Source organism: Neofelis nebulosa, chromosome 18 (genome assembly GCF_028018385.1).
Source record: "Neofelis nebulosa isolate mNeoNeb1 chromosome 18, mNeoNeb1.pri, whole genome shotgun sequence".
NCBI lineage: Eukaryota > Metazoa > Chordata > Mammalia > Carnivora > Felidae > Neofelis > Neofelis nebulosa.
In genome coordinates, this window is record NC_080799.1 from 31,463,708 (window position 1) to 31,476,128 (window position 12,421).

General features: G+C 51.6%; 1 protein-coding gene across 1 annotated transcript in view; it reads right to left on the reverse strand.

Moving 5' to 3' along the window:
* Nucleotides 1-11,813, reverse strand: part of XYLT1 (xylosyltransferase 1) — a 312,721-nt gene extending 300,908 nt beyond the window's left edge. Inside the window, exon 1 of the mRNA XM_058709985.1 lies at nucleotides 11,292-11,813. Within this exon, the coding sequence (XP_058565968.1) occupies nucleotides 11,292-11,630 (339 nt within the window). The 5' untranslated portion in view covers nucleotides 11,631-11,813. The remainder of the gene's footprint in view (nucleotides 1-11,291) is intronic.
* Between the last annotated feature and the right edge of the window lie 608 nt (nucleotides 11,814-12,421).

A 12,421-nucleotide genomic window follows, 5' to 3' on the forward strand; every position in this document is an offset into this window, starting at 1 on the left:
TCCACGTGATTTGTTTTTTTTATTTTTTTTTTTTTTTACCCTAAAAGAGAGTCAAAACAGCAGTCAGCCTCTTGACCTCAGAAGAGTGAATCCAGGCCAGGCCCAGTTGCAAACCCAGCCGTTTTCCGTGAATGCGCCCCACCTCCGCATTACCTTCTCTAACCCGTTCACTGTCATCACCTCGTCTTCTAAACAAGAGAGAATCAGATGCAACAATTCAAACACTATCCCTCAATGGGGCTACAGCGGGGAAAAAAAGCAGGTAATGAGAGTATTTTACATCAGGGATGGAATCTTCTGTAACCGCCTGATGACAAGTAAATGGGGTTCTCTGTTTGTGTCTTTTACAACGGCTGCCCCTTCGGAGCTGGGGATAAAAGAGAGAGAGAAAGAGAGACAATGAATAGGCTTTTATTTCAAAGAGAACATCTGCAAAGCATGGTCCTACATTAAAAAATAAACAGAAAACAGCCACTAGTCTGGGGGAAAAGAAAAAAAGATTTCCCATTACATCTCTAATTAATAAAGCCCCATTTCACAAGGAAAGAAGAAAAACAGAAAGAGAGCAACTTTCCCACATCTCCAAAGAGAAGATGCTTAATGAGGGAACCACTGTGTTACTTGACCCATCTAATCTGGTTTTAATATTATCCTTAAATAATGTACACATTAGCTCTCCGTGACCAAAAACATTTGTTTATTTTATTAACATAAGCCTGGTTGAGGGCTGAGACTTTGTGAAACTGTCATGCCGTCCTTGGGCTCTCTTTTCACTGCTTGTCTCCTTGCTCATTATGAACTGATTAGCTGTCTCTGCTGCCCTTCTGAATTGCTACTCAGGCTGTACTGGGTTTCTGCTACCCTGGTTCTGGACAGGAGAGTCTTGATTCGGGGTTAAGTTAACGGAGTCATTACAGGCCCATCTGGGAGCGCATTCATCATGGTTAAGTCCATGTGTGACAACACATGGGGGGCTGACATACACAGTCAACGCGAGGCCAGCGTGCAGCGTGAATCTAAGAGCTGAAGATGAAGAACCCAGACCCAAGTCCCCAAGACGGGCCGGAGGAGCCCCATTCCTGCAGGAGCGACACAGGCGGCAAATGAGAACATCAGGGAGATTCCGCTCAGACCCAGTGCACAGTTCCTAATGTGTGACTTAAATCCCCTCCACTCAAACGTCAGAACAAAATGGCACTGCTGTTTACCAAAGGAACAAAGTGTCTTCACGCGGGTTAACCTGACATTTACCAAAGTTTGGTCATTCGGGCACTTCCTTGTCATTAACCACCAAAACGGATGCCATCATTAGGATACAATTAAGGCTTGGTGCTCTCGCTTACGCATTTTCATCGTGGTAACCAACCTTTTGTACTTAAACACTGCTTTACTCACATGCTAAGCAGTAAAAGCCCTGAAGCTGTCATTTTGATTGAACAGTTATATTTGTATGTTTTCCCTAATACACGTTTAAAGAAACAAACAGCATTACAAGTTTTAAAAACATTCACCCAAGCAGCAGGGGCGGTGTGCATGGGGGCTGTGGTGGATGGTCTGATGTGTGGGTTACTTGGGTGTGTTCAGTTTGTGAAAACCCACTGAGGTGTGCATTTAGAATAATGTGCACTTTTGTTTATGCAGTACATTTCAGTTAAAAAAAAAACACTTAAAAGAATATACCTCAAATTTCAGAACTGAATAAATTTTGCAGAGGTATGGACAGAAACTCTATTAAAAGCTGCTTTAAGGGGCAGGGGGGTGGCTCAGTCAGTGAAGCATCCCACTCCTGATTTGGGCTCAGGTCATGATCCCACATCGGGCTCTCCACTGACCCTACATAGCCTGCTTGGGATTCTGTCTCTCTGTCTCTCTCAAAATAAACAAATAAACTTAAAACAAATATTAAAAAAAAAAAAAAAAGCTGCTTTAATCACTGGCAGATCAGAACTGGGGTACAAACCACACTTGGGATTCCTGGGACCAGTCTGGAGCTACTCTGGCAAAAGGTGTCCATCAACCAAAACTAAATAAAATTAATCCACCTCACCCTCCAAAAATCCTCACCGGCTGCCTCTTGTTTTCTCTCAGTTCCCCAACTGCTTCCATTGGTACGCCTGTAACAATTTGATTTTTTTTTTATTTAAAAAAATTGGTAATTTTTTTTTTTTTTTTTTTTGAGAGAGAGAGACAGGGCGCAAGCAGGGAAGAGGCAGAGAGAGAAGCAGACACAGAATCTGAAGCAGGCTTCAGGCTGCTGTCGGCACAGAGCCCGACACGGGGCCCTGAACTCGGGAACTGTGAGATCATGACAAAAGTCATGATCAGAACAGATCAGAGCCAAAGTCGGACGCTTAATCAACTGAGCCACCCAGGTGTCCCTGTAACAATGTGATTTTTAAATTTTTTCTGGTTTCTGTTTATCTAGGGGTCACCCTGCCCCAAGACCATCAAGTCCATGAAGGGTAGAGGCCCGTCTGTCTTCCCCACATGCTCTGCACAGTGCCCTGCACACGGCAGCTCAAGTGACCTGGTGAATTAATGCGCACACTGATGGGTGGGTGGGAAGTCTCTAGTGATTTCCCTCATTCACTGGTTCCTGGTTCCCTAGGGATTACCAAGCACATTCTCATCTATTCATCGAATTAGGTCCTCTCAACCCAGGGTGGGCAGTGGGCTTAATCATCTGACAGAAGAGCCAAAAAGGCACACAAAAAAAGACAGAAGTAACAGTTGGTCCCTGACAGTGCTGGAATCCAAGCCAAGGTGCTCCAGTAGAACGTTCCACTCTTCCACCTGCCGTGCCCAGCTCTCAGGAAACCCTCAACACCCCGATACATGCTATTGTGGGGCGAGGATGTGCGGGGAAGGCAGGCCATTCAAAACGGCACGTTCTCCGCATGCTGGTTTACCAGACTTGTAGAATGTTGAGGACTGCTGCCTTCACAATGGCCTAATCCTTGTAAGAATTTGCATCTTCTGAGTATTCACCCACTGCAAGAAAGGGAAGAGAACCTCCATCATGCCCAAGGCAAGCAAAATCAGTCAGGTAAGTAAGTGCTGTGAATAAACCGCATGGGGATAATTGACAGGTGACCACAGGCACTTATTTTTAACAGGGACATCTTCCAGAGAGAGGTTGCAAATTCAGCAGCCTAAAGGGGCCAGTAAGATACAAGAGGGGAAAGAAAAGATCTTGGGGCGGGGGAGTGGTCTCAGGAATCTGGAGGGTCTCAGAAACAGTCCCTCCACAGCCCGGCCAGTTGAAAAACAAGCAAGAATGTGGGCCCCGCACTGCCAGATCTTGTGACTTTTTAAAGGAATTCCAATAATCCGTATCGTTTTATAGCATATCTTAATCCTCAAACTTCAGTGTCTTTTTATTTTAATATACTGTGTGGCCAAACAAAACCTACCCAAAGGGTATGAATCAGGAATGAAAACGGGAGCACTGATCACGGGCCAGAGTTGTGCCTCATCACCAGGCCCTCCCAGGTAGGTGCCTTCATGGTTCGTGCATTGCACATGAGAAAATTGGGCCCCTGAGAGCTGAAGTAACACATCTGAGTCCCACAGATATGAATGGCGGAGTTCAGATGCTATGAACTCCAAATGTCAGAGCACTCCCTCTGGCCCGCAGACATCACAGGACACGCCTCCCAGGCCCCACAGCCTCTGACCACCTGCTCCCCTTGCAACCTTCAGGCAGCTCACTGCTAATCTCCAGGCTCCTTATTAAGCAATACGAAGAGCTTGAGCCCCATGAGTGGAGCAGTCCAGACCTCATGCTAGGCAGTTTGGGGCATTGGTGGGAGACCTGAGGGCTTCCAGGCCCCTGAATCACACCATTCCTGACCCCCAACCTGTCCAGACGAAACCTTCTTCTTGTGTGCAAGAGGCCACTCTGGGGAAGTGAAACCAGCAGTGAATTAGGCTAGGATTCGAAAGGAACCTCTCTGTTGATAGCCTGAGTATCAGCAATGGCACTACCCTTCACCTGATGGAGAAGCTCACTGCAGTGATCCTCCCAAGGGCAGGGAGTACATCTGTCCTGTTCATAAAGGTCGTGGCAGTGCTGGGCAGAGTGCCTGCCATGCTCTCACTGTTGGAGTGGAGGATGGATGGATGGATGGATGGAGGACAGACAGATGGATGCATAAATGCATAGATGGATGGATGGATGGATGGATGGATGGATGAATGCATGCACAGATGGATGTAAGCACAGGTGCACTTGTGAATCAACAGATGTGAGAGGAGAGAGGGAGGGACAAGGGACTTACTCAACTGGGGACAGAGATTAAGAACACAGTATGTGAAGTCACCACCAACCTTCAATTCCTATAACTGGCTACTTCTTAGCTGTTCAACTTCCATCCAACTTCTTGCCTTAGTTGTTATTATTTGTAATCAGTAAAACAGAGGAGACTGAGCTGTGGCACCTTGTAGGAATTCATGAGATCACGTCTTCCTCGTACTTGTACAGGGTCTGGTGTAAGGTAAACTTTCAATGAAGAGAGATCCTGCTCACCTTCCTCACTGTTATGATCAGTTACAGTGGCCACGCCCCTTGGGGAAAGGACCCCTGCATCAACCTCTCCACCCCATCAGCTTGACTCCTTTGGGCTTAACCAGTGTTTCTCCTGGCCAAAGATTACAGCAAAGGATTCCCTGGGAGGAGAAACGCTCGTCATTAGAATCCACAGACACATTAGCCTGGATTAGATACCCAGATAAGCCAGCAGTCATCTGGCTGCGACAAACCGGGCCAGAGACAGAACAAACCCATTTCACTGCCCAAAGAGGGCCCAGAAAGGGGAGATCTTCCTCCCAAAGAGACTTTGGAAATGCCCTTAGTTGCCCTCCTTCCCCACCTGGCTGGCTGTCTGGGCTCATAGGCCCTGATGCTAATAATACCAGTCTCCCTGCTCACTCCAGTGTCGAGCGGGTCAAGGTGACACCCATCCACCCTCCCTATCTCCCTCTTCTCAACATCTCTGGCTTCCAGTAGGGGGAGGAGGCAACATTAACCACAAGTATCAGAGGGGCACAACCTGATGACTATCTGCGGGCAAACGGGTAGTTTCTGTTGTAGGCGGAAGGAAGTGCCATGAGACAATCGACCTGCATGTTCTTAGAGATACCTCCTTGCCTCGCCCAGGCTCTCGGGGGCAAGTCATGGGCTCCTCCGGAAAGAACCACAGAGCAGTTTAACTGGGCAGGGGCAGAAGCAGGAAGCCCATTGATGATGAATGAAGGGCTATTTCCACTGGGCAAGGAACCCTGTGTTGCACCCTCCTTCCTTCCTTTCCTGGCTAGAGAGAGCGGAGTTCAAAACTCCTTCCTCTGGGCCAACTTAGCAGTTCAAGTTCAACCCTTGTATGGACGCTGCATGTTTCACTCTAGGGTGTTAACCTACCATTCTAGGACCATAAAAATCCGTGCTTGGGGCTGGGCATTGTGACGGAATCAACCACCTCTGTGCCTCCTTGAAGCATTGTGATTCTAAGGTTGGGGACCTTCTCAACATGCTTAGAAGAAGAGGGAGGGTGTGGAACAGAGGAGTTAAGAGCCCAGATTGCCTGGGTTTAAATCCTGCCTCTGCCATTTTTAACTGTGAACCTTGGAAAAGTCGCTGAAACTCCCTGTGCCTCAGTTTCCTCTGCAGCGTGAGGTTGAAATGAGTTAATGTTTGTAAAACACCCAGAACAGGGCCTAGTTCCATTAAGCACCATGACTGTTGTCACAACTGTCACAACTGTAACACAATTCGCTGAAGGAATAAATGAGTTAATACAGAAGAAGCGCTTAAAACAGTGCCTGGTACCTTATAACTGCTTTCTGGAGAGTCATTATCATTATTATTCCTATTCCCTATTTGTGTCATTGTTTAGGGGTCTGATTCAATGCAAGCTGCAGCCCTCCTCCTCCTCTAGGGTCGGCACATTTTTTGGAAACCTGCGGTGAGAAGTGAGAAAAGTGGTCTCAAGATTTTCAAGAACAGTTTGGCCGCACGAAGAGTTTCTCAAAGAACCGCACACACAAGGTGCTCAGAAACCTGTAGGTCCATCGGAAGAAGGCGGACTCGGGTTTGGATCCCAGGTCTGGGACTCCCCAGCACAGGGCTCTTAGTGAGAAGGTGCTTCACCTCTCTGAGCCAGTTTCCTCATCTGTGAAATGGGAACAGAAACAGTCCTATCCCACAGAGCTGGGAAGACTGGCTTAGACAGTAAGGTAATATTTGCAAAGAATTTTGTGTAAATTGAATCGTGCCTCCTTCCATCGTGGGTTTTTTTTTTTTTTTTTGCATGTGTGTGTGTGAGCATTTAATAACATAATTTATGCAAACCATCTCAAGGATGCTTGGCATACAGCTGGCACTCAATAAATACTGGTGCTCCTCCCTGTAGCACATTCTATCCTTCTCCAAGTCTGGCCCACACAGCAGTGTTGGACGCACTCTACTGCCTTGGATTTCATTCAAACCCCACTTTCCATGGGAAAACGAATAATTGCGAAAAATTGCTTATTTTCAAACATACTAAGACTTTCTTTTTAAGAACAACAGCTCACATTTGAGCATTTTCGTGTGCCAGGCCCCAATCAGTTCACATGTATGAATACACTTCATCCTCACATGACCCTATGAGGCAGCCCAGCTTTTCAGAGGAGCAGAGCAGAATGCTCTGGTCAAGGTCATGGAGATGGCCAAGAGCAGAGCCAGATTTGAACCCAGGTGTCTCAGACCCAAGGACACTTCACAGAGGTCTCTTTCATGTGTGCTATGACTTTTTGTCCTGCTCCCATGCCTTTTCCTTTGAACTTGGAGTTTGTTGGGATTGAGGTTATGTTTTATTTTTCATTTTCTCCCAAGTATCTTCTTGGTTCTGAAAGATGGGGACCAGAGTCAACAGAAATGGGGAAATGCAAAGGGAAAAAGAAGGGAGCGTTCTCCTAAGTGACAAGTCTTAGGGCAGGATTAACCAAAAGACAGAGAGGAGGTCAGCCCTTACACAGTGCACCTTGTGCCTGCTGTCCGATTATATTGGCAATGTGCACCTTTTGTCTTTCTGCAGGCAGATTTATGGCCCCACTGACCATAAATAGCTCTGGGTGAGAGGGCAGCCCCTGACTACAGAGATATACTTAAGAATATTTTGTTTTCTGGGAAACACACACACACACACACACACACACACACACACACACACACACACACACAGGATGTCAGGTGTCTGCTATAACTCAAAACACCATATTTGCTTTCCTATAAAGACCATGGATCAAAGTTGGATGATTCCCCAGGAAACAGGGACTTACACCTTGGCTTCTTATTTGCAGACGAGCAAGTATCTTGTCATGCAAACTTTCAGAAGATTAAAAAAAAAAAAGAACTAGGGACGCCCGGAGTGGCTCAGTCAGTTAAGCTTTGGCTCAGGTCATGATCTCACAGTTTGCGCGTTTGAGCCCCATGTTAGGCTCTGTGCTAACAGCACAGAGCTTGGAGCCTGCTTTAGATTCTGTGTCTCCCTCTTTCTCTGACTCCTCCCCCACTCATGCTCTCTCTCTTTCTTTCTCAAAAAAAAAAAAAAAAAAAACTAATAAACTAATAAACTAGAGAGAATATCTAAAGTATGAGGAGACTGGAAGGAAAGCAAACGTATATACACAATTACATACATACAGCTACATGTCTAATAATTTCTGCTTTTATTTATCTACTCTATTTAATATTTTCCAGTATATGATTAAGCAGATGGCAACATTTGCAGTAAGATAAATATTGTTCAATGATGCGTATTTCTGTATACAAAGTGTAATGTATTGCTCAAGCAAAATAAAACCCCATTGAGAGTGTGAAAAAAAAAAACAAACCAAACCATCAATAAAATATCCTCTGTTCTCTCTGGTCTCGAAACATTTGGATAAAAACAGAAGCCACACCTCTCAGGCTGTTAAAAGCAGAGGTGATCTGGATACTGCAAACCAATTTTTCAAAGTCATTGCCAAGGTCTGAAAAAGTCCTGAGTTATCTGAGCAATGTGGAATATGAGGAATTTCTGCCGAAAAATCAACATTTCAAAGGGGTCAGTCGACACAGAAACACCATCCTAAGCACGCATGTGTGTGAGGGCAATTAAAAATTCGGTTCCTTAAATGAAACTTACTGAGTAGCAGTTTATCTAAGGGCACAAGCAATAAATGTGGGGACCTCCAGAGGCCTCGCTGGAGGCCAAGGGCAAGAAAAGAAACTCTCCTGACATTGACACACACAGCTCTCTTTCCCTTCTCCCCAGTCTATTCAGAAACTGGAGTGTGAGCTTTCTGACACTCTCCCCAGTGTTTTTCCTCCCTCGATAAGTGAGCCCATCTGTTTCATAAATTCTGAGGCGACAGACAAATCCACAGCTTACTGGAGACCCAGGAAAGGAATCGGCGTCTCGGCCACAACTCTGCAGCAAGCCACCTGATAATTCTAATATTTAAGAGCTTTGGAAGAGGCTGAGGGGGACACGGGAGCTTGGAAATCTTTTCTAGATATGCTCATCTTGTGGCCATCCTCATGCTGTGTCTGACTCTGCTGCAGAAACAGCGTGTTTCTTCTTGGCTTCTTAAGATGCACCAAAAATATAATCATGTCCTTCCACTGGGGCGCAGCTCCCCAGACACAGAAGGCGCGAGTGCGGAAGCTCCGGGGCCATGGGCACAAGGAAGCAGCAAGGTCTTGTTTCAGAAAACGCTCTAGAGGCAATGCTTGCCTGACACTCTTTGGGACACACCCACCAGCACCACCAAGGGGGTGGGGCGGAGGGACAGATTCCCTCTGCCTTCGAGAACCCCCCTGCCCAGCCCGCCCGAGCCCCACCCTCCACAGAGCACAGAGATGAAGCATCATGTCCCAAGCATGCGTCTCACCAGCTCTTTAAGTGAGCCACCTGGAAAATCACAGGGAATTTTTTTTTTCATGTCCCACTCCTGAATCCACCCCCCAAAGCATCCCGCCAGCAGCCCTGGCAGGGTCTGCAGAGAAACCACATGTTGCAAGGGCCTTAGGTGCTCTGGAAAAGGTTTGGTCCTGTCCTAGACTGCAACCCAAGCTCAGGCGACATCGGACTTTGGGAACAGTCTGCCCTCTTCTGGTCTCCTTGAGCCCCATGGAAGGGCAGGGGCTGGGTGGGCACAGCCAGGGGAGGGCCGACCCCTGGCTCCATCCAGCGTGTCTGCGCTGTGATTTCAGGAGCTAGCAGGGTGAGGGGGGTAGACGTGGGGCAGGGGAAAGAGACGAGACAGACAAGCCGAGAAAGTAAAATACAAATCCAGGAGAGGTAACAGTTAACCACAGCAGGTAGACACTCAGAGAGAAGAGAGGAGGACATTAAACACACACACACACACACACACACACACACACACACACACACACACACACACGGAGTGTGGACAGAGTACTCAAAATGTCAAGGACCCAGGAAGAAATCAGCCATCCAGGCCTCCTTCCTTCTCTCCACTTTTGTCAACATGTGGTCTCTGCACCCAAAGATACCTCTTGGTGCCTGTGTGAACCCCAGATGCAAAGGCTATAGGAAGCCCCATGTGCCCATGTTCATCCTACACATTCCCATTCCGGGCCAATGGTGCACATCCCGAGCCCTCTTCCACCCCACTCTCCGGAAGGGCTCCAAATCCACAAAGAACCTCTCACTGAGTTTCTGCCCAAACATATCCCAAGTCACCCCAGGAGTTTCAAAGACAGCGTCTGGGAACACTCTTCTCTGTAAATAAACGGCCACAGGACATTGGGAATGTTCTGGTTCTCCATCGGGAATCTCACTCCAGTCTCCCCCCACCTCTACAAATGAGGGAAAGACATCTACCTGCTACCCACGCAGACAAGCTAGCGAAATGCCGTCACATCACGTCCTGGGGTTGCTCTGCCCACAGGCACAAAAAGCCGCGCTCTGGCAAAGAGGGTCGCCGCCGATTCCAAAGAAGTTTAACAGATCAAAAAGCATCACGCTGTGCCTGAAGACAATCTTCAGTGAGGGCTCCCAGAGCGACGAACGACACAGATATGTATTCAGTCAGTGGCTAAGAATCCTAAAACTAACCCCTGGCATCTGATGTCCCCCAAGGACTAGGAGAATCCCTGTAGGCAGATGGCATGAGGAAGATACAGACAGACACCCTGCACGTTGTTATTCCTTAAGACAGTCACTCACACCCACAGGACAGTGACAGCCTGGCCCAGAGCTGGGGACTCTGACCTCCTGTCCTGTGTGTCCTAGCTCCGTGGGCTCTCAGCAAGACAGTCCAGAGAAGGTGTGAAAGACATCCCTGGAGAAAGGGGGCGGGGGGTACAGAACAGGAAGACACCCAGATGGCCCCAGAAGATCTGCAGAAAAAAACAGTTTCAGAGCTCAGACTGTTCACACCCAAGGAAAAGCAAAGAAAACCCACGAGAGCCGAAGTCGTGATGATGTGGTCAGACACACAGCTGTGGTGACGGCAATCGGCTACACAGGAGACACGGGGAACAGAACCATCATCCAGGAGAAGGGGGCATGCCCCATCACTGGAGAGCAGGGTGAGGAAAGTCAGAGAGGGCACCGGGGAGAGGACAAGGTTAGAGACGGAGAAGGTAGAGACACGAGTCTCAGACAGCCAGAGATGGCAGACGGGAGCCCGAGAAGTAAGACCAGGCGCCCAAGGCTGAATCCTGATTCCGGGAGTCGGCTGGGGCTGTGGGATACCGATCCCAGACCCCAGCTGAGGCCAGGACAAGACCAGGAGACCCCAAGCAGGGACCTGAGTTCTCTGCACTCCGCTCAGCAAAAACCCGAAGAGATGCTGTGAGCACCGCCCATGAGCAGCGGCTGAGGAGCCCGGGCACGATCCACGCACTCAGACAGAGAGCGAGGCACCAACACCCACATGCACAGTGCAAGTCGGGGCGCCCAGCAAGAGTGACGGGGAACGGGAACCCGGCCAGGCTCCGAAAACCCCCAAAGCGCCTCCTCTGGAGATAACTTCCCCAGACCCCAAGGGGGCAGTCCTCAGACTCGGGATGGGGCAGCCCACGGCCCCCGAACCTCGCCAGAGACCCCGCCCCGGCTTCCAGGGAAAGGGACGTGGAGCCAGCAGGCTTGGGGAGTCCCAGTCTGCCGCCCTGGGTTCAAGGGCTGGCGGGGGCGTGGGGGGCGTGGGGGGCGTGGGGGGCGTGGGGTCGGGGCTGCCTCTCTCTCACACACACACCCCCCCCTCCCTCCGGGACGCGAGCCGAAAGGGCATCTTACCAGCGCCCGCGCGGGCAGTGCGCCCCGGCTGGCCGGCTGCTGCGCCCGGGGTTCTCCGGGGCCGCCTCCCCGCGCCCGCGCCGGGGGCCCCCGTCCTCCTCCGCCGCCGCCGCCGCCTCGGGCTGCGGCCGGCCCGGCGGGCAGGTCCCGACGCTCCCGGCGCGGGGCCGCCTGCTCCGCGCCGCCGGCCGCTGCGCCCCCGCGGCGCTCCCCGGCCCCGGAGTCGAGGCTGCTGAAATTCCACACGACCAGCGTCTGCAGCAGCAGCACGGTGAGCGCCGCGAGCAGCGCCGAGTGCGAGCGCCGGGCCAGCCTCCGGGCGCACGGCGCCGCCACCATCTTCGGAGCGCGGCGGGCGAGCGGGGCGCGGGGACCCCGGGCGCTCCGGGCCGCCCCCGCGCTCCCCGCGGCTCCCGCGGCCGCCGGCTGCCGCTCGGGCTCGCGCTCGGGCCGCCGCCGCCGCCTCGGCTCGCCGCTGCTCCTCCTCCTCCGCCGCCGCCGCCGCCGCCGCCGCCGCCTCCACCGCCGCGGCGCGGAGTTTTCAGACGGGCAGGGACCCGGACGTCACCAGGAGGAGGGGAAGGCGGGGGGAGGCGGGGAGCGGGAGGCCGCGGAGGGGGCCGCCGGGCGCGCGCGCTCGGGGAGGGGGCGCGCAGGGCGGGCGGGGGCCTGGCCCGCGGGGCTCCCCCCCCACCCCGCGCCCACACAGCCCTCGGCTGGCGGAGGGGGTGGTGGCGGGCCGGGGGCCCGGGGGCCCGGGGGGGGGGGGTGTGGGGGGGAACGCGGGCCGGGGTGGCGAGGGGGCGGGGCCTGGGGGCGGAGCGAGGGAGGAAAGAGGAGGAGGGAAAGGAAGGGGGTGGGGGCGAGCAGAGAGGTCAGACACCCTCCACGGCCAGAGTCGCGGCGGGGTGGGGGAGAAGGGGACAGTTTCCACGACACAGGGAGAGAGGGGAGGGCAGAAGAGCAGGGGAAGCTTTGGGTGAGGGTGGGCCCGCTCAGAATCCAGGGGAGGTCAGGGAGATCTGGGGGTCCTGAGACCCTGCCTCTCACGAGGGAAGCAAGCACGAGGCCGCTGAGCGGAGCGGACTCCCCGCCCAGGAGTTTGCAGTCCAGGTGTCTTCCACCGGCAC